Below are 23,131 nucleotides of genomic sequence, written 5' to 3'. Positions count from 1 at the left end.
GGCATCAGCCAACATCACACTAGAATTGCACCACATTAGTGTCTTCTGTTTGAGGAAATGGAAATTGGCTTGTTCTTGTCATTGTTTAAGTGGAGATTCCTCTCTCAGACAGCTAAAGAGCAATTCCAGGAAGGATTCCAGGCTGTATCTTAAGAAAGATGTAACTATCACTGGGCTGGTCAATTTTGACCTCAACCTGGCCAACATTCTTGCAGCAGTTCTACTCTGGCCCTGTTGGTTCTCCTGCCATTCAGTAAAATTGTTAGTCAAACCACCCACTCCAGCACTAGATAGCTGCATCTGGGAGTAGATGACACCTGTGCAAAGGCAACATTCTCAGTCCCCATCTAAATAATTATCCTTGTTGCCAAATTGTGGCTCTAGCCCCACCCCTCATACTCAAAGTTAAGGTTTCCAAGACTTCCTGGAAAGGATATGTCTCTAATTATAGAGGCAAAGATATTAACATCATAATTATAAGGAAAAAGTCCCACGAGCATTTTTACATACTCTGGAATTCAAACCAGGATTGCCCTCCCTATCAATGAAGGTATACTTGAGCTGGCCAAAGGATTTTGGCAAGCGTGTTGACGTCAAATCTAAGCGAGTGGAAAAGAGATACCAGATGCCTCTGAAACACTTTGTATATTTATATGATCACCCAGACCTAGGGTCCTGGTGGTATTGGTAGTGCAGGTGAAGCACAAGTCTACAAGGGCATGCACAAAATAGAGAGCCCAAAAAACCTGGATTACTTTAAGCACAAAGCATGCTCTTCTAACTTACTTTAGCTTTGGGTTGTGGAAATATTAACTGCTGTTTGCAAAAATATAACTTCATAACTTTGGCAAGAGTTCACTCCCTTTCTGTCTAGGATCTCACATCAGAATAGGAAAGAACAAGTAATCATGGGAGGTCACTGTAGCACCACTAGAGGTGGCTACAAATGAGTTCAAGTTAAGTGCCATGTTAGTGGTTGTAGCTATCACAATAAGGCAGGCCTTATGACTTTTTTGGTATACTGAAATGGAGACTAAGTGATAAAATAACAAAGAATGCCATTTCCTGAAATATTCTAGGGTTGTGTTAAAGTAATTAGAGATTTAAACTCTAGCTTCCCACAGACAGCCCTAGGAATACCCACCCCTGTATTTGCAGAAGATATAATCTTACTCCTAGGGCTGACAACCTGAGTGCACGTAGAAAAAAACAGACCCAGGAGCTCCAGAAAACTTTATTTCAAAGCATGTTCAGCATATGCTCTTAGTGTCTTGAACAATACCAGTAAGAATTATAAAATGATAAATGCTAAGAAACTAATACACTGGCAGTAAGCAAACTCAGTAATGCACAAGATTTGGCAATACTTGTACCTTGAGGGGCCAAGGTGCAACAAATGAAGAGATTTGTGCTTTAGGGAGTTTTCATCATATCTTCTATCTGATATAATCTGAAATAAAAAGGGTACTTATTGCAAAAATTCTTTCTATAATTTCCAAATGCTTCTGTGTTGTAGAAAATTAAATTTCAATGTCCACCTTACTAAAATATTTAATATGGTTGACCCATCCTATATGGTTACAAAAGCTGATCTTTGCCTGCTAAATAAACAAAACCTGGAAGGTAAATCAGGCTATTTGGATTTTGTTGGCAAAGAAAAATGTTGAAAATCAGCTGGATATCCAGAATTGTAAATGAAGAGGTGTTCGGCTGGATGAACATAGGACAAACATAGCTACTTGAAATGCGAGGTAAAAGAATAAGCTCTTTCTGTGGACACGTTACTGGACAAACTTCTGGCACTTGTTCTGTCAGGTAAGGAAAACCAGGAAGAGGGAGAAAGACTCAGCCATGTCAAAAGTATTGCAAGATAGAACGATATCCAAAAGAGTGCAGATGTTTTTAAAGCTGTGCTATGACCACGTTGATCAACCACATCTGAATTGGGGACATTTGACAAGGATGAATATCTAGAAGACACCCTTTTTCAGCCACTTCAGTCAAGTACTCGCTAAATTCTTGGAGGCAGAAGATTTTAAAAGTTGTACTGGGAGTCACGGTGGAATCTGTTACATCCTTGAGAACCTCAATTTCACTAGGCTTGACTGCTGTCACAGGCAACTAATAGGCACTAGACAATGTCCAAGGCTATCCTCACCACTCCTTAACTCTTTTCCCACATCCTTTTATAAGGACTGTCTGCACAAGAGCCTGTAGTAGCCTTGCTGCCATGTCTAGACATCACAGAGGAGCTGGACTTGCAGAGGAGATGAAGAAGTTTCTGCTTCCAGTATTGCCTTATCCAGAAGAGGGGTCTTACCCTGAACCTGAGGAGACTGAACAAGTACATACACTATTTCAGATTCAGAATGGTGATTAGGGACCTACCCAAATTGTGATTGTGTGGATTTCACGGAAATCATGAAATTGGGCAGTTTCTGCAAAACCACCCAGGGTGGGGCAAATAATGAAAAACAAAAACTTACTACAAATAAAGTAGCAGGAGCCAGCAGTCCTCCCGGCCACACGGCCCACCCCGGGGAAGGGTGGAAGGAAGATGCTGGCACAGGGGCAAGTGAGCAAGCAAGATGGCTGTTGCCCCTTCCTCTTGCTGCTGATTGGCTGAGAGGGCTGCCTGTCAGGTAGCCCTGCTCCTCTCTGCCAGTCAGCAGCAAGGGGTGGGGCCACATGATGAACAGCCCTCTCAGCCAATTAATGGCAAGGGCAGGGCTATATGACAGACAACCCTCTCCCTGAGTCAGCAGCAGGGGGCAGAGCCCCTTGGCCAATCATAGTGGGGGGTGCCCATGAGAAGCCCTGAAATGTTTGCAGCTGGCCTTGCCATCTGCCTGTGAAATCAGCTGGCTGCCTCCCTGAGTTGGATAGACCTCTAATGATGATGCTTGCCTCCTTTTTTTTTTTCTCCTTCAGTCTTAAGTTTGATTCATGGGTCTTAATGTGCAGCATAACTAGTTCTTCTTAGTGATCCACCTGGTTCACATGAAATATTTGAGATTAACAGTGATGGCAAAGCATTAGCAGTACAAGGTACTGTCTTTCAGACTTTCCACAACACCAAAAGTCTGCACAGATGTTTAACAAAGGCAGTGGCATGCATGACAAGACAGAATTCATGTCTTATGTGAGTGTGGCTGCTCAGAGGCATGCTGTGGCAGATACAGTGGACAACAGTCCTACAAAATACTTGCTCTATGCGTTTGGCTGGTTGAGATAATTAAATATGAAAAAATCTTCTCTAATTCCATTGCAAACTGTAGAGTTCCCTGGAGCTATGATTGACTCCAGGTTAAAGAATGTAATTCTTAGGTACTGAAGGGAGTATCTTTGTCCTCACACAGAAGGACATGAAGACTTAAGGCTCAGACGCAATTCCAGACAGTCAAGCAAATTCAGTCTTGTATGCATGAGTTGCATGTGCACCTTCAGTGGGATCTACACCGACTGTATCATTTTATAAGAGCCACATTTAATATAGAGTAAGCATCCATTCTCTTTCTGTAATTTCACTCTTGCCTGCCATATCTCATTTCTTTGAGATCTTTTGCCAAGAGCTCTGCATTTGCATCTCTAACTCCTAAGGAAACTCTTCTCACTTTAATGCACATGACAGCAGTATTACCAAACCCAAGTGTTCAAAGTTAAGCCCCAGAAGATTTACTTAAAAAACGTCAACACTTTTTTTAAAATTAAGAGTTCTTTTTTGCTGTTTGATTTCTGAGCCTTTGGGGTATGCTGAGTTCACATTTATTTAAAGGGACAACAGGTTCGTGTATAAACTTGATTCTAGGAGCTGGGGCTTAAAACAAACACAAAGTTTGGATAGCATTATGAGACTTGGCAACATTAACAGTGCTGAGTACAGACTTTAAAAACCAGGTTAATTGAAATGGTAGTTTCTTAGTGATCTTGCACAGGTTTTGTTTGTTTTTAAATAAACCATCCATTCTGTTCCCCATTTCCTCTATGTAAGAAAAAAACAATATTACTACAGTGTTTCTATACAAGCTTGATTGCAGTTTTTAAATAAAGATTGTTATTAACATAAAAAAGATGTTAATATAATAAATGGTACAGGATATAATATGGAAATGGTGTACTGTATAGCACATGTCCTTTCAAATGGCTACAACTCCAATAGCATGGTAACCCCCAGTGTTTTATAGCAAAAGGATATTGGTGCTCAGTGCAGATTCACACCAGGATATTTCTAATACTTCTTCACAGTATATCAGTTTAGACCAGTGGATTTCATGCAGCTACCTATTTGGTCATCTGTCATTTCAGTGGTACAGCAGAATCATGAGCACCCTTTGTGTCCTATCCAGTTCTAAATATAAACGGAGGGATTGGTTGGTTTCAATCTTGGAACTCTGAGTGTACAAGCGTGATTATGGTGTCTTCTCTTCATATTATAGTATAACTTTAGACACACGTCATTGTCCTTGTGGTTAAGATTGGCATAAAAAGCTTGTCTTTGAAAATGTTACCTGTTCAATTCATTAGGATTCTTCAAAACTTTTGGTTGCCATTTAAGATGAGAAATGTTATATAGATGCTGTGTGACTGATGCATTGATAATGAAATAAATGTTTTTGTATTAGTACTGAACGAAGTGTAATAATAGAATTCAGTACTGACTCTTAAATATCATTTCTATATAATTATACTTTTAACTAACAGACTTTGGGCCTTTCAGTTGGTTCATTATGTTAGTTGTTTTATCTAAGATCTTACTTGCTGATTTGCTGCTAATTTAAGGAATGTCAGAGTTCTAGGATGTCCCCTAAAAATCTAGAGATTTGTATCCCCAGTTAAAAAGATTCAAAAGTGAAGTCTTCACCAAGGTGGTCAAATTTAATGTAAACCCTTATATCAGGTGTGAGCAATTATTTTGGGTGGAGGGCTGTTTACTGAGTTTTGCCAAGCCATTGAGGGCCATGAGCGAGGCAGCCAGGGGCAGATAAATATTAATTTTCAAAATTTTTTAGGGGCCACGCGAGCTGGATAGAATGGCCTGGTGGGCCGCATCCAGCTCCCAGGCCACATTTTGCCCACCCCTGCCTTAGATCATTTATTTATTTATTTATACATAAAATATTTGTATGACTTTTTAAAGCATTCAGACTGGAAAATTAGGGCTCTGCCACAGAGTTGGCCTGAGGAGTCAAGATTAAATAATCACTTGTATGAAGTGGATCACTGTAGCTTCAGCTGTATGAAAAGAATTTAGAAAAGGAATACTTATTTTCTCTTTACAATTCCTTAAGCTTTGAAAACATTTTATGTTTGAGATCAGGTTAAACAACATTTACGTGAGTTGTTCAATATTTGTTAAATCTTAAGGTTTTTTTTAATTTGCTATTCTACTCTTTCAGTTACTACCTTTACATGTGTGATAAAGTGGTTGCACCAAATGTGTCCCTTACGTCACAGTGCAAAGAAGCTACAAAAACAGCAGGCAGAAGTTCAGAAGTAATGAAATCCTTACCTGGACAGTCAGAGAAACAGCTCAGTAGTAGTAAACGCAAAAAAGGTGCCTCCTACCCAGAGTTGTCGCTTGAAGAGCAGGAAAAAATAGACTTAAAAACTAGCACAGAACAACATAAACATTTTGGTGAGTAGAAAATTTGAAATTTATTTTTGGGTTCTTTTGTTTTTTGTATAAAAATGTTGGGAAAAAGTTCAGAGCCAAACTAATTTTGTAATGATCTTTCATGCTTCTATATTCTTTTTATAAATTCTTGGGTTTCTAGTTTGTTTTGAAATTATATTCAGTCTGGGATTTATATAAACAAGTTTCCATTATGATTTTGTCATCTTTTTATCTCCCAAAGATCCACCACTGTCAAATAATTCAGCAAGAAGTGGAAAATCTGAATATGTCTCATCCAAAGCAACTGCTGCATCTAACCATGTTGAAATAGGTAGTAGCACACCAACCTTCTCCCCAGCTCTCAAGGACATCAGTTGTGAAGATGACAAGGGAAGAATCATGGAGGAAGTTATGAGAACCTACATTAAGCAGCAAGAAAAACTGAATATTATATTGCAAAAGAAGCAGCAGCTTCAAATGGTACAGTGCCAATCTAAATGAGTTTCATTTTTGTCACCAGAACACTGTCTTTGTTCATGTTAGCTCATTGGGCCTAGAATTAGTACTTTTCTTGCAAATAAAGCACAAGTGATACCAAGAAAATCGGGATCTTGGTATTCCATATTCGTTTGTATTTTTAGTTTATGTTAAGTTAGGATTTCTGTTGTAAACTAAATAGATTTTTCAATTTAGTTGCCAAGTGTTAGATTTTGCCATAGGTTGATTGCCAAGATTACCCCCAGGGAGAAAAATAGTGCTTCCTCTTCGAATGCCTCATTTTATGCATATGCATTTTTCTTTCTATTTGTATTGCATATTTTTATTTATTTTTTTAAGTGTGACTACCGAAAAACATCTTTAAGACAGACCTAACATATATGGTGTTTAATTTATAGGTAGAGTGATTAAATACTTGACCAGTATCTGACTTCAGTAATTAAAATATTACTTACTCCATTCAAACTATGGGGTTTATTCTGTCAGGTGCCTGGGATTCTAAGGCTTCCTTGCCATCTTTAACATTACCAGAATAGGAACTTCCTTCCTAAAATTTAATGTTTTGTGTCACTAGCACTGACCTAATTTATTCTATATTAAACCAGTTCAGCCAATGACTGCTTCTACAGCTCAGTTTGGAATAACATAAAAATTATGCTGTGATAAATTTGTATTTGTATCAGAAAACTTGATGAAAAAGTTTGGTCAGCATCTGTCTTCTATTTGTCACTGTGCAGGATTGAAAGAAGCTCTTCTTTTTGCATATGCTGCAACTTCTTGTTTACTTTTAAAACAACATAACAATGTTATATTCATTAACAGCTTATATTTAATTCAGTACTAGTGAAATGTCATATCCAGAGGAACATTATTTTCATATAGTTCAGAAACAGTACTTATTTTTCGTTTTGTTGCAGGATTGTTTGATTGCTAACTAGAGAGAAACAATGCTGGTATTACAACAAAGAGTACTTACTCTTTTACTAACTTAGAGTCTTGCTAAAATTGTATTGAAGCAATCTTTAGGGAAATACATTACGTTCACATACCAAATGTTATTGTTAGCTTTATGTGCATGAAAAGCTTGGTTTTGGGAAATGAGAGTGACATTTATACCAGTAAGGCCTTGGGTTTGGGCAGGCTGTCTGTAATTTAGTGATTTACATGATCATGTAATTGACTTTGATGTTTAAGTGTGTGCGTGTGCGCTGAAAGTTTGGTTTTACATAAACCCAATGACCTTTGCACTGCATAAGTCCCTCTTTAGCCCTGTGATAAGGTAGAAAGCGCATTACAATTGATTCATAATTCTTTTTGCAAGCTATTGCCACTGTGGTAATCTTTTCTCTGAATTAATAAATACTAGCACTATTACATTTTGGGGAACACATTGAAGTCTGTCTTCGACTTGTGTGAGCCAACCCACTTGCAAATTGTAAGATCTGGGCTAAGTAACACCATTAAGACTACTCCCTATATCTTTTTTCTACATGGACATAGATGCACAGATTTTAAGACCACAAGAAACTAGTTTGATCATTTACTCTGATCTGTGTAATCCAGACCATATGAATTATTGTGTGAAATCAGTCTCAAGCACAGACATTTATGACTGAATTGTAGCTTAGTTTTTAGAAAGACATCAAATCTTCATCTAAAGTCTTCTGGTTATGAAAAATTGTCCATATCTCTTGGTTCAATTATTATTTTAACATAAAAGAAGCCTTATGTCCTATTTGAATTTTTCTGCCTTGAACTTCCAGGTGTTGGCTCTTGTGATGCCTTTTGCTAGATTAAAATAATTAATTAGTAGCAGGTATCTTCTCTGTGGGTACTCGTCTACACTGTGACAGTGGCAAATTCTACCACTGAGACACCTGCCTTTGCCTCATCCACATGTGCTCCAAACCCACAAGTATACTAGCAAAGCTGCTCTGGTCTCTTGCCTCTAAACACACTCAAGCCCTCAGTTTTTGACATTCTTGAGTGGCTACTGCGGACAAGCCTGAAATGGCTTCACCAGCAAACTTCTGGTTTGCAGTAGGTCATGGATATGGATGGATGGGGCAGGCTGGAGGCTCTCGGTGCTAGGACCTGCTACCATCATTGTGGAGACGGGCCCATAGTTCTCTCTTTGATATAAAGTAAATAGCAAGTTGTGGATCTTGAAGTTTTGACTCTGGTTCCGTGCTTCACAAGATAATCTCACTCCATTCTTTCCCTCTTGTTCCACAAACACGTAACTGCTTGTTGTTTTTATGATGAACAGCAGCATGTATAAACTCTAAGCTTGTTATGGAGATAAGGACAGGGCATCAAAAAGCTTGCATTTTTTTCTCAGCTCTTTCATTTACTTACCATGAGTTTGGGCAAGTCATTTTCTGCATTTCGTTTTTCAGTTCTATAAAATAGAGTATGATCGTTATCCACCTTTGCAAATGCTTTGATATCTGTGGATGAAAGATGATACATATTTATTAAAGAAAAAATAAACTTTCATGAAAGTACTTATATTACCTTCCTTTTTGTTTCTTTGTTTTAAATTTACAAATTACTTTTGATCATTCGGAGTGTAGTTTTGACTGTTTGTTATGATAATGCCTCACATATCCCCCTTTTACAAGAAATTCTCTTTTACATTATCTTTTAAAACAAATATTCTGTCAGTTTCTGTCTGTTCAACAAGCAGGTTTTTCCATTTGCTGAAGAAAAAGATTTTTCTCGAATATCTGACCTCATTCCTAGTTTCTTTGCTGAACTCTGTCAAGAAAAACATAACTTAAACCACAGAGACTTTTTCTTATTTGTTATAAAAGAGAACTCTGTAACTTTCCATAGCTGTTTTTAAAAGACAGCTTTGTCTATGGAGGTATCCTACATAGATTTACTCTACAGATGATCTGTAGCACGGAGGTTGAATTGGAGAAAAACAAAAGCCTAGTAATAGTAAAGCTATGCTCACAGACTAAGCTTTGGCCATTTGAATCATCAAAGCATATACTTTTCAGATTTTCATAACGCTACTATCGTATGATCTGCGTGTACTTGTATTAGCTGCTTCATTATCTTTTTTGTTTCTTGCATGTGTCAGTTGACAGTAGTCTCACTTAATTTATATTTTAAATATTAGCATTCATATATTTCAGGATCAAGGCTATTTTGATAAATGGGGCAGTTCAAGCTTCCCAGAGCTGTTGTTTCAAACTATTCTTCTGACCTGGGAGTAGTAAATTGGTTACATTTGACTCAAGACTTAGCTTTTAGCTTAACGTTTAAAAATATTAATACTCTGGAGGAAAATTTGGTAGCCTTTTCCCTCCTTTTCCTCTCCTTCCTCAAAATTGACTGAACTGTCATATCCCAGGCCATTTCACTCGGCTCCAGCTCATTATCTCACACCCTGATGGTGTAATAACTTAGCACTTTTAACTCACAGAAAGAACAAATGTAATGTTCTTCATAAATTAATTGATTTATAAAATGATACCACTACTCTCTTAGGTTCACTTTTGGGACCTGTGAGCTGGTTTCTGGAAGTTCTGGGTACTTGAAAATGCTACTTTTTTATATCACATAATTACTACAGAATTCAAGGCTGCTACTCGCACACCATCAGTATGTACATTCTGTTTGTCTCCTAAGTATTTTGTGATAACACATTTTAAATTGATAGAAACAATAATTTTGATTTTTGGCCTTAGAATCATTCTGTGTATAATCCTCATCTTTTCTTGACAGGAAGTGGAAATGTTAAGTAATTCTAAAGCTATGAAGGAATTAACTGAAGAACAGCAGAATTTACAGAAAGAACTTGAATCTTTGCAGACTGAGCATGCTCAAAGAATGGAAGAATTTTATGTTGAGCAGAGGGACTTGGAGAAGAAATTGGAACAGGTGATGAAGCAAAAATGTACCTGTGACTCGAATCTAGAAAAAGACAAGGAGGCTGAATATGCAGCACAGGTGAGAAATAAACATTTAAAGTCTACCAGTTTCTTGTCTACCACAAATAGCATCTTGTCCACTTGGCTGATGAAACTCCTGCTGAGGAAAGTTAAGAGTACAGGCTGTCGCTAGCCAAGCTTTAAACTTTTATAGAGTATTACCGTACCACCTCCAGTTCGCTTGTCCATCTTCAGCTCGTTTGTCCCTTGACTGAAATTGAGATGAGGTATAGGTTACAGAAACTCTTCATCCTTCTGCAACTTTTCTTAGTGGTTAAACGGTTCTTGTCTTTGGAGAGGTCTCTGTGAAATTCTCCATACAACAATAACGATAATTTATTTTTAAAAAAAGCTGGAATGTGAATTAAAAAAAAAATGGAACAGTTTGTTTGATATATAGAAATTTGTAATCTAAACAAATTTGTAATCTAAAATCCGTTGTTTATGTAATTGGTCATCAGATTCTTCAGAGTGTGTTCAGCATTCAGTAATCCAGTAGTATAAATAGAGTATATCAAGTCTGAATAGGATTTGTACCTATGTGCGAGGTAGCCATATTAATTAGGGATATACATTACCAGCACTTTCTATTGAAATTGAGACACTTGAAATAAAGATGAAGTTGAACTTCTTACATACTAAGAAGTTATATATCTTCCTAGTGTGTAACTATAAAAAGATAGCTTGAACTGTAATAGATTGCAAAGAATTATTTAAGACAGGGGGTCGGACTCGATGATCTATTGAGGTCCCTTCCGACCGTAGCATCTATGAATCTATGACAGTAGAGCCTGGATACCTGCAAAGATGAGGATTTGTGAAATACCTGGGGTTATACAGAGCTGCAGCAAACTGCTGCACAGGACTGCTGAATGAACTCTAGCTGACCAAAAAATGGGGCCCTTTGAAGTAAAATTGGTAGCAAACAGCTGAGTACCTGGTTCTTAGTTTGACAACCCCTGCAAATTAAACAGTTTGTGAACCACCCAGATACAGCAGATCTGGTTTCTATTGTATTGTGAGAGTAATTTTCCTTGGAACAGTAGGTGAATATATACATTACAAACCCTTTTATTAATCCAGCAAGTTTGAGATCCAAGTACAGATTTCTTAATTTTGGGGTATTTTATGTGTTTTTTTTCCATTATATAATAATTTTTATGAAGTTAAATGCATTGCTTTTATCTTCAAAATATTTAGATTGTGGACATGTGGTATAGTCATGCCAGTGTAATTTGGCTTTATGTGTGCAGTGTATGTCCTGCTCCAGCATGAGTCGCTCTAGTCTGGGGCAACGCTGCCACTCAGGAGTGACTATATTGACATAAATGACATTGGTGTACAGGTTGCCTGTCTGCTGCTCTAGTCAGTTTGATCTGGCATTAAAAATTACTCACTGTGGATGGGCTGCTACTGGCTTCCCTACCAACTAGTGGGGAAGCTCTGTAATATTAATAGCAACCCAGCCAGCTGGTTTGGTTGTCTTTATGCTCCAGACAGGTGCACAAGTTACATCTCTATAAAACCAATGTAAATGACATTGTTAACATACTGTATATATGAATTCTGTGTGTAGGGGGTCTACCTTAATGTGCAGTTTCACGGTTTTTGCGGAAACTGAAAAACTGTGTTCTCTGTGATTGCCAAGAAATATTGTGTTGGCCATGATTCCCCACAAAAGCAATCTAAAAAAACCTAGCATATTATTTGTATAAAAGATGCTGTTTTAGAATGTGCCAATGCTTACTGCAATACAAAGGCAACACGCCAATCACTGCAGCCATAAATCATGTTACTATCTGCTAGTGATGTAGACTAAATGAAGGCACCTGTCAGTGAAGTGAAAATGTTTCAGCACCATCTTTTAAGAAGTTAAATGCGATGCCAATACCCCTCTGCCAATCAACAGTGAGGAGCGTGGCTGCCAGGAAATGCCTGCAGAATTGGCTCTTCCTGTTTTGACCAGGGTGTGAAAATTGCCTTGTCTTGCCATGGGTTAAGTAGACCCCTACCTACATGTGTGCATATGCTCATAATCGTGGCTGAAATCACACTTACAAGCAGCTGCTCTTAGCACTGTTTTTTATACTTTTTTAATTTGTACATGTACTTGATAATGGCATCATTACTTATTCTGGTTATTATATTAATTTTATTGTACAGAGAGATGATAGTTAATCGTGGCAAAATAAAATAAATATATTGACCCAAACAACAATAGTCAATCTGGGGTACATACAGGAAAGACTATTTGCATTACTGATATGATCCATGATATTTCATGACTGAAATGCAAATATACAAATATTGTATGAGTTATTAGTCTTGTATCATAGTAGTGTGTTTATAAACATGCACTTTGTTGCTACTAAATAGCATACACGTACATGGCAGCTTTTTCAAAAGAAAGATAGTTTTACACCGCCTTTTAAAAAATAAACAATCCGACACATTCTTTAACTAAAAAATCTGATAATACAATATTCAATTAATTTGGGAAACAAATACTTTACTTTTATTAACATGTATGCTAAAATTAAAAATTGATTTTTTTTTCTCTCTCTCAAATTTATTTGTGCAGTTGGCAGAACTGAGACAGAGATTGGATCATGCAGAAGCAGATAGACAAGAGCTCCAAGATGAACTGAGACAGGAACGAGAAGCAAGAGAAAAGTTAGAGATGATGATAAAAGAATTAAAGCTACAGATTTTGAAATCTTCAAAAAATGGAAAAGGAAAATAGATATTGGGAAAGGTGAACACAATTGTGTTCTTCAAACAGGGTTGTTTTTTTGTAGTTGAATTGTGAGCAGTTTTTCTGTATAATAAAACAAGGTATTCTCTATGGACTTCTCAAACAGAAAACCAAGATGAAGAAATAAGTGGATGGATATACATTTTTTCCTAGCTCATGAAAATCTGCATTTATTTGTATTGGTGATTTTTTAGAGACAACTGTTAAAGATATGAAACTTTTGTTTTAGAACAGTTAATTTCCCTCTCTTTCTGATGCAGTATTGAGGGCTATGTACCTTTTTTTAAAGCAGCATTTTATGTTTAAAATATACTGTGGTGGTTTTTATTTTGCTACTTGTTGCACATCCCGTTATAGAAGTACATTTTTAAAATGTTGCTTTTTTTTAAATCTAAAATTCAAAACCAGAATTTGAGCTTCAGTAAAAAGTCTTTCCTCTCTGGTGACAAGGAAGGCATTTTCATGTTTATGTTGCAGGGTGGCAAGTTGATGAAAGGGAACTGTTTATCATAAATTTACTAGCCTAAATTTTTTCATCCATATACATTTTCATCTATACATTTTTCAATATAAATTTTTCATCTTTTAAATATTAAGTATTTAACATTTTTTGTCAAGATCACAAAAAAATTGTATACTTTTGACATTTTGGAAAGAAGATATCATTATTATGTACTTCTTGTGAAAAGGAATAACAAAAATGCATGAAAAACTTTAAAAATAATCTACCCCTACTTTATTTTTCTTCCAGATAGCAAATATGGAAAAAAAAGTCTAATGGATTAAATTTGTAGGTTTTCTCCTTTAATAGGAAGGTTCAGGTAATGGTGATATGAAAATACTAATGACCTAGAGAATAACACTTTTAAGTTACATACATCAGTTACTTTTCAGTGGGGCAACCTCTTTTTTTTTTCTTTTTTGTACAGACTTTTCTTTTGGTATGTGAAAAACAGGGTTTAATTGACATTTAGGTAATTTATTAAACATTTCAAAAAAAACATTTCAGCTATGGCACTTTGAAAGACAATATCTCTTTTCATTTTGAAAAGTTTGACATGCCCTTGATAGATTATTTTTTTTGATTATGTCAGTGATTAGAAGTATTTTAGTCTCTTCAGTGGTCACAGCATAATCTGAGTCTGTCACAAATTGAACCTTTTTGCTATGGTGCTTGTGCCTTTACTGTATTCAGAAAGGTTAAATTAATGGTGAAGAAGGCCATTAATACAGTTTCTGCTTCCATATTTGCTTTGAGTTGGTTAAGTTTTCTGGGAATTTTAATTTTTTCATGCATTGTTTCAATTAAATCATAAATATTAGAAAAAGAAAAATTAAGTTGGCATATATCTCACATGCTGCTTGTTCAATTTGGAGAGGTGAAACTAAAGTATGTTTGACATGTTTGTTAGAATTGTCGTGTATTCTTAATGTCACATTTACACTGAAAGTTAAAGCATGTTTGAAGCAGTTTGAAACATGAATTGTATGAATTGGAGTAACAGGTTTTTCTCTCTTTTTGGTTATTCTTTTTAAAAATATACACCTATCTACGCTGGCCTGGTCAAATCTCGTTTTAAGGGCGGTTATGAGGTAGAAGGAAAAAGTGCCCATAGGAAACTGATTCACTCGGTGTATATTTGTGTATTCAAAATCATATATTCTTGTTTTAAAGATTATATATATTTTAATCCCATTAGCCTAGACAATGCAGCTATGGGAGAATGAGTGCAAGCTTAGTCTGATTTATGAAACAGAAGTTAACTATGTACTGATTCTAAAATCCTTATCAGATGCCCAAGCCTGGAAGAGCAAAAGTTAGCTCTTGGATCCCAGGCTGAATTTCTCAGGTTGGCAGATGGATGGGGTAGGGGAATAATCTTTTTTTCAAGCTCTTCAGAAAGTTTAATTTGAGTGTCACCAAAAAGGCAGTAAATAAAAAATCCTATTATTTTATTATTTTAAATCCATCTTATTTTTCAGACTGTATCTTCATTGTAAAACTTAAATCTGGCCTTCACCTGTTTCAATTGTCAATGTAGGTGTGCACTTTGAACATCTTTGAATTAGTTTATTTACCGCAGTATTTCATGTTCTAGCAGTTGAAATGGTAGAATCTGGACTGGATTATTGCTGTAGAATACTATATATTTTTATTCACTTTTCACTAATCACTCAAAAATTATTTTTTTTGCTCAAGTTTTCCATAGTCGTGAGTGCTAATATAGGCAAGGTTCAGTGTCTCCACCAGCATTTTAAACACCCTGTCAGCTTTGTTCCATAGGGGTCTACCTGATGCAATGCTTAAGATGCTAAAAGCCATGATCTCTATTAGTATTTCTATGATGGCAGTCATTGCATGAGGTGTCAGATAAAGATGTCTTGTAACTTGTGTCTAGGAGCTCCCAGCCTAATGTTCTTTTTGGAATGGAATGGGAGGGGGAGAGGGAGCAAAGGGAGTTCAGTCTGGGGGGTTTTCAGCCCCCCCTAGAGGGTGGGGCAGATGTATTGCAGACCCCCTGAGGTGAGGCCAGGGGGGTTCCAATTTACACCCCCCTTTCAGCAGCAGCTGGGAAGCCCCAAGAATAAGCTCCCTCTGTTGCTTTCTCCCCTCCTCCCATTGTGAAAACAGTGAGCAAGGGCACAGAGCCTGGCCACCACTGTGGGAATGTGGCTCCAGGCTCCCAGCTGCAGCTAGGTTTTCCCTCCCCACTGGAACTAACAGTGAACTTTTGGTCTGGGGTAACGGTGCAACTCTGAATGCTTTGCAAAAATCATTCTTAGTTGCAGCTGGGAGCTGCACTTCTGTCTGCACCCTTATTCTAATATATTGGCTGAAAAAGCTTAATTGAGAATTGGTCTAAAGTCTCTTTTAGTAGCCTTGTAAATATATCATTTACAATAATTTTAAATAATTGTATTTTTTTTTAATACTGAATAAGGACATTTTCATTTCCAATTCATTACATAACAATTCCCATATGTGTAAACTTAATTTTATATAGATTTTTAAGTAATAATGTATAAATAACTGTGCCATAGATTTTTGTGTCCATAGTCACTGAAAGATGGTTTTGTAGTAAATTGTAAATAATACTGTATAAGTTCTAGAATAAATAGTTATGTTGAGCTCTTTCACTAATTTATAATAATTAAGACAAACAGTTTATTTTACAGCCTAATACAGAGACTAGGAATGAACCCTTAAGGGACCTCCAGCAAAATTGTCCTGTCACTATGAACATGCTCGTTTAGTCATAGCATGCTCGTTTTACTTGCGAATTAATAATGGAGTTTATTTTAACTCTAATTTTTCTGTGCTGATCTTTTAGACTGGAAGTTTATTTTCCAGATTGACTTAAAGTTAATCTTGATAAAAGATCAAAATATTCTTAACTTGAATCTGCATTAATGAACAATTAGTTGAGAAATAAAGTTGCCTTAGAGCACTTTGAGAATAAAATTAGTAGTATTCAACATGTACCTAGTGCTAATATACCTTCTGAGGGAGAACTTTCATGTGCTATGTGTACTCAATTCTGCAAGAAAACCTAATGATTCTAGAAAACTAGTAAATCTTTTGTATTCTGGCACTCTGAAAGCACCCTGATTCACAAATGTGACCACTTAAAACTCAGTGAAACAGATTTTAGCAGATCTCCAAGGTTAAATTTAAAGAATCTGTGCTTTAGTTTTTGTAAAATTTGTCCTTTTAGCTTGAGTATTAGGTATACATAGTAGTTATGTTTTACATTATTAAACTAAGTTTATTCTATATTTAATATATTAATAGCTTAGATGTAAAATCATTTGTATATAGTAAGGGTATGATGCAGTTACTTAAGTTGGCAAAGTCAAGAGGGAGTGTAAAACTCTTGGTGGGTTGGCCTGAAGAGCACCACTCAGGCTCATGGTCAGGAAGTCATGAACCACGTTTATTCATATATATTCATCAGTTTGCGAAAAAAAATCAAATTTGCAATTAACTATAACGCGACACTAAATTGTAGAAACATTTTCCTAGGATTAATTGTGAAGCTAGTCTTAAAATACATGGTCAGCTTCCTAAAAAATTCTTTCTTGTTAGTACGGTATATATTTTGACTAGCCAGTAAGGATATTAACGTTATACTTTTTCTGCACTTAACCCATATAATTAATCCACATGACAGAATTTTTATAGCATGGTAAAATTAATAAAATACATAAATACACCTGCCTTCAGTTCTGTGCTTGCACTATTTAAGCAGTTTTATCTTAAGCTGTCAGCAGTAAAAATATCTTGGTACAAAAACCTGTAGATTTTACTAATGTTACAGAGGTTCAACAAAGGTTCATTGCATTTGTAGCATCAGAGACAGTAAAACATTTCCCTTACTGGAGGTTTTGTTCTAGAATTAGTTATGTTGGACTCCTATAGTCCAAAAGGGCATCTATTATTTTTGCTTAGTTTTTACTTTTTATGAAAGTAAAGGTCATCGGCTTACAGACTGCACAGTGCATTTCACAGTGTCTCCGTTACTACATAGAATAGAACGTTTTCTGCAGTTACTGTTTTAGTTGAAAAAAGCTTGAAAAACTGGTGGGTTTGAAGCATTACTTAATCAAGCACAGCAAAACAAAAGGTTTTAAAAATAAAGCAGAACACTTGGAAATCAGTCAAATGTTTTAAAAAAGATTACAATTTTTTTTTCCAAATATAGATACCTCACTAGAAAACATGGAAAGCACAGTTGTACTTTATTTAAAATAATTCTAGGAAATAAAGTTTGTCTCCAGTTGTTTTGCTGCAATTACGTTGCCTTCCAGGATTATAAGGTCTTTGATAGACAAAATCTGTTTTGTGTTTTCATATTCACTGTTGGAAGTATTGATGTTGACATGCCAGTATAATTAACCTTTAGATTACAGAGAGTATCTGTAAAGCTTTGTAGAAACTATCTTCAATCAAGACAAGTGAAATAACTATCTGAAACTGTAGTAAAAGCCTGAGATAAAATAATCAGCGCATTCAACAATTTTTAATACTTTGCCAATGATGTACAGTTTTATTGTTCAAGTTGCTGTGGTTGCATTACATGACACACAAAACTGTCCTCTACCTCACGTGAGATTTAACAGATATTTTATATGGTTTTAGTAAAAACAAGATGCATCTATCTGGTCACTTAGTTTACAAATTTTGAATTATATTTATTGAAACATGACATACTGTGCTCTTAGCTTATACCTCAATTGTATTTTGTGCTGTTATCCATTTTCATGCCTTGTAAATACCCTGTATAGATGGTGGATTCGAATACAAATAAAGAAATGTAATGTCAAACCATTTGTCTTTGTGGAACTGATGTACAACGCAGTGTGAACTTAACCTTTGTGCAACGCCTTTCTGAATGTTGCTTTTCTGCACAGGTCATTGTAATTTTCAGTCTTGCTTTCAAAAAGATACAACCTTCCTGTTGCAAAAAGCTGTATGTCTCGCTCTCTTTGCATCCCAGGAGTCGGTCCTGTTCCTGTCGAAACCCATGACAAGAGTTTCATTGATTTCAGTGGAATCATGATTTCATGCCAAGCTTATGTCCAGTTTCTAAAACTGTGGCTTCCCTAGCATCACCATCTACCAGGACCACCATCTACTAGGATTATGAAGTCAAGATTCCTTATACCTTGAAATAATAGGACATTTGAAGATGAGTTTTCTGGGTATTTAGAAAATAAAAATGTAGAATGTCATAAGCTTTATAAACAAGAGCTAATGTGGCTTTTTCAGTTGATAAACTTCTTGAGAATCCCTAGTTGCTTTTGCTCTGTTGCTGAGGAAATGTTAAAATATTTTTGCTGCAAAATGCTTTCTCCTCTGAGGGAAGAACGGGTTGTGTTGTAAGGCACTAGACTCCTAGGTTGTGCCAGATGAGTGCAGCCGTTTGTTTCCCCGGGGACAAGTAACAGTGCCACACCTTGTGCTGCTGCTACTTGTCCCCAGGGAATGCCCATACCACATGCATGCTGGCGCGCAGCAGGTTACCCTGGGTGGGGTAGGGGAGATGGGCCAGCAACCCCTTACCTGAGGTCCTGAGGGCATTGGGGAACTGCAGCCATGACACGCTCCTGCAGCTGGGAGCCTGGGTGGCAGCTGAAGCATGGCTCCAGCCAGCCAGGTTTCATTTCTTGGTGATGTGTGCTGCCACCACGTGTGCCACTTCACTTTTTTTGGCATGGGATTTTGACCCCAGAATTTCCCGAGGTCAGACCCTTCCCCTCACCCTTACCCATGCTGCCAGGTAGAAGCGCAGGACACACCTGCTAGTGTAGTATGGGGCACCGCAGACAGGTCTGCGGTGCCACATACTGCACACCTGCAGTCGTGGCCATGGACTTAGATGGGAGACTTGGCTTGGTTCCTGAGCATTATAAACTTTCAATACAATTGTGGCCAATTCACTTCATCTCTGGATTAGTAAAATAAGGGTAACACTTTGCTGTCTCAGGGGTATAGTGAAGATAGATTTATTAATATTTGTAAAGAGCCCAGGCACGGTAGGAGCTAATGAATAGCCGTCATCACATTAGTTCAATCCTGGCGCACACAGGACTTTGTCCCTGCTGATCCTTACCAATTGCTATACTTGTTTCATTCTTTTTCTAAATATCTGGACTTAGAAACTCTCACCCTGAAAAACATTAGGACAATAACATTGAGAAACAAGTTAGGGGTGGGTCACTTAAAGGTTACAAACATTTTGAATGCTGTCCAAATGAATGTATGTGCCTTTGGCTAATCAACACAGGTCATGTCAAGCATGGATCTTGGTTTTCTCTGTTTAAAAATCACAAATTCACTGATAAACATAAAATCACAAATTCTCTGATGAACCCCCCCCCACATCCACATTTTTCCATGCTTAAAATGAAATGCCATTTTATATGTGTATATAGGTGTGTGTGTATATATATTTAGGGCTGCATGAAACAGCACCGTTTCACTTCGACTTATATTTCCATGGGACAGTGTTTTGTTTAGAGTAATTTTGTTTTGAAAGCGCTGTTCTGTTTCGTTATGTTGAAACTGTTTTGCTGTTTTGACTATGTTTCAACATTTCACCCATAGGCTATAATGGGAAGCACAAAACTGCTTATAACTTTGTCATTTTTTGGCAGATGTGCATGAAAACAGCAGGGATGGTAGCCCCTTCTGAGAGCATGAAGCCTGCCAGGTTTCAAGGAGATAGGTGAAGGGGTTTCTGGGAAACTACACCTCAAGCTGCTGATGAGCAAAACTCGTGACGTGTGACTTTGTGTGTGTGTGTGTGTTAAGGTGCACGCTCACTGGTGCCCTCTACATAACACGTTAGTGTGTCCCAATAAGGCGGCTGCCTCCCTACAGTATCAGTCTGGTCCACCCTTTAAATGACAACAGGTAAAATAATAACTTAGTGAGCAGCACAGTAGCACCAGCAGCGTCTCAGGCAGCCAGCCAGTGACAGAGCTTTTCTTCCCTCTCCTGCAGGAGATTGTTCTCCAGCAGCTGCCAGAGAATTCTCCCTGCCAGCCCCAGGGCTTAGATGTGTCCAGGGCCCTGCGAGCCTATGAACTGCACTTCATCAACCTCCTAGGTACAGAAAGTCATGGACTCAATATAGACACTGGAATTCTGACACACAACAACCTGCCAGACAGCTGACTTACCAGGTACCTCTGCACTTTTATGTGTGCTGCTACATACCCCTTCCCACCCCCACCCCAGCCTGTTCCCTTACCCCCTGATGCCTCCATTTCCATTTTCACTGACTGGCTTTCTTGCCTACATTGCATGCCAGCCTCTGGCTTCTTTACTATTCTTTCCATCCGGGAACAGCACACACACCAACTGCAGGTGTTTCTTCAGCCTAACACGGGGTTTTTCAACCTGAAAGCTGGCATCCCAGGCAGCTAAGCTGATCTCACCTGGAGACTCCCAACTCCACTGCAACCAGTAAGGCTTGACGGGTCTGGGCTTTTCCCAGCCAGGACTGTGTGCATGTGGCTGGGGGGTATGGCACCTCCTACCCACCTTTTCCCAGGGGGATCCTCAGTCCTGGCATTTCCCGGGGCTGCTGTGCCGCCAGCAGTTCTACCAGGCCTCCCGACCCTGGCAGAGTGTAGTTTTAGTGGTCATGCCCAGGACCTGGGGTCTCCTCCTTCCCCATAGCCCCAGCCCATACCTCCAAGTTCATCCTGGCATGTAAGCTCAGCAGGGACATGTTCTTCCTCTGTTGATTGGTGATACAGTGAGTGCCCCCTCCAGCTCTGAGTGGGGCATTAAATGGTTTTTAAAAATGAAAAAAGGAAATGGGTGCGGATGGAGTGAGATGGGTGGCATTCACTCTGTCTGCACGTGGAGTTTGGGGAACCCCAGCAGCATGAGGTTCACCTTGAGGAACACCAGCTGCTTCACCAAAACAGGATCCAAGTGGGTGTGGTGGGGTGTTACTATATCCTTAGCAATGCTGAACACCCTTTCACTTGGAACACTGGTCGCTGGATAGGACAGGTGTTCCTGAGCAACCGTGGCCAGATCTGGCCACATCTGGCTGTGGCTTGCCCTGTAGGCCAAGGGGTCGCACAGCAGTGGTTCCTTGTCCTCGGCAAGATAGGCAGCCACCAAGGCCTGAGCGCTACCTGCCTGGACCTGGTTGGATCTGGTGCCTTTGGACCCTACCATGGAAGCCATGCCCTTGGCCCACATTGGCAGCACCTGTGGTGGAGGAGACTGGCTGGTGGATGGCATGCTAGCATGGGACAGTGGATTCCCCTCTTCCACGTCCCCCTGCCTCTGCTGTTCTGCTTCCCTAACTCTTCACCAGCATCTCCATCCACTGATTCAGGCTTTGGCTGTTGCGTATGCTGCCCTTCACCCTCAGGTCACACATGGTGGCCAGCACATGGGCTGTACTGGACCACAAGGGATCAAACCATTTCCCATTGCCCTCCTTCAGCCACCTCACCACTGCCTGCATGTCTGGTGACAGCAGCTTGCCCCAGCCAGGAACACTGATCCTCTGGAATCTCTCCATTTAGCTCAGTTCCCTCAGTACAGGGATCACCTGGCTAAGGAGGGCATTGCCAACACTGAGGATCTTGGGGACCTCAAGGAAGGGCTTGAGGATCACCAAGATCTGGGAGATGGTATCCCACTCAGCTCTGTTAAGGGGGCCGCTGATCCCAATCTCCCTGAGCAAAGCCATCTCATGGATGGCCTTCTGTTGCTCCACCAGCCTCTCAAGCATCAGGTATGTGGAGTTCCACCGAGTTTCCTCATCCTGCATGATTTTGCACTGTGGGATGTTCAGCTCTGCTTGTTTGTCCCACAGCATCTTGCTCCCCTTGATGCTCTGGTGGAAGTAGCCTGCCACTTTCCTGCATTTGGAAATGAGCTTGCTGGTGGTACTGGCGCTGTCACCGGCAGCCCTGTCCCCCTCCAAGGCTTCCCTGACTATGAGGTGGAACTTGTGTACCACACAGAAGATGCCAACAAAGTTGGTATCGGACTGCCTTGACCATATTGGCCCCATTGTTGGTGACCATGCACCCGTGGGTGAGCATGCTCTGCCCAATGAGCCACCCCTGCACCAAATGGTTCATGGCCCCTATGATCTCTGTTACCATGTGGGACTCATCCATCACCTCAGCTTGAAGGAGAGCCCACCGACAGCCTGACTGGTCATACCAGTAACCTGTGAGGGAGAGGTAGGCGTGATCTCTGCCCTGGCTGCTCCAGATGTCCGAAGTGAAGTGTAAGGCCACCTGCAGACCTGCCTTGCACAACTCCTCCCTCAAGTACTACCTGCATGCCTCATATAGGAAGGGCACCCTGCTGAAGGTGGTACATGCGGGGACTTGATAGGATGGGGCCACGAGTGCCATGAGTTGCCTGAACCCTGGCCACTCAGCTAAGGAGAAGGGCTGGCTGTCCAGAGCAAGTATCTCCCCGATGCTCTGAGTGATCTCTCTCATCCTTGCAACGCACCTCCCTTTCTGTCCGCCTTTCTCCCACTGTCCCAGGATAGCCTGCCTCTGCTTCAGGGGGACAGGGGCTTTGGAACGAGAGAGGGACTTCCCTTTGGGCATACTCCCGCTGGTGCCAGGCTGAGAAGGAGCAAGGGGAAGGGGGTGGTGCCTGCGGAGATGCATCAGCATCCCCATGGTGCTCATGTGTTTTGTTCCCTTGCCCCGGCTGGTTTTAGCTCGGCAGTGCAGGCAGGTAGTGTATGTGGGATCATCTGCCAGACCACACTACCCACTCGCTTCTGGGGTGTGACTGCACCTGTGGATGCTGCAATT

General features: G+C 39.2%; 1 protein-coding gene across 1 annotated transcript in view; it reads left to right on the top strand.

The window, feature by feature from the left end:
* SKIL (SKI like proto-oncogene) overlaps nucleotides 1-18,132 on the top strand; it is a 28,267-nt gene extending 10,135 nt beyond the window's left edge. The window contains exons 3-6 of the mRNA XM_006038038.3: nucleotides 5,397-5,635; nucleotides 5,856-6,094; nucleotides 9,851-10,075; nucleotides 12,638-18,132. Of these exons, the coding sequence (XP_006038100.1) occupies nucleotides 5,397-5,635; nucleotides 5,856-6,094; nucleotides 9,851-10,075; nucleotides 12,638-12,799 (865 nt within the window). The 3' untranslated portion in view covers nucleotides 12,800-18,132. The remainder of the gene's footprint in view (nucleotides 1-5,396; nucleotides 5,636-5,855; nucleotides 6,095-9,850; nucleotides 10,076-12,637) is intronic.
* Nucleotides 18,133-23,131: the final 4,999 nt, after the last annotated feature.

Source organism: Alligator sinensis, unplaced genomic scaffold, assembly GCF_000455745.1.
Source record: "Alligator sinensis unplaced genomic scaffold, ASM45574v1 scaffold1733_1, whole genome shotgun sequence".
NCBI lineage: Eukaryota > Metazoa > Chordata > Crocodylia > Alligatoridae > Alligator > Alligator sinensis.
This window is presented reverse-complemented; position numbering and strand designations above follow the sequence as displayed.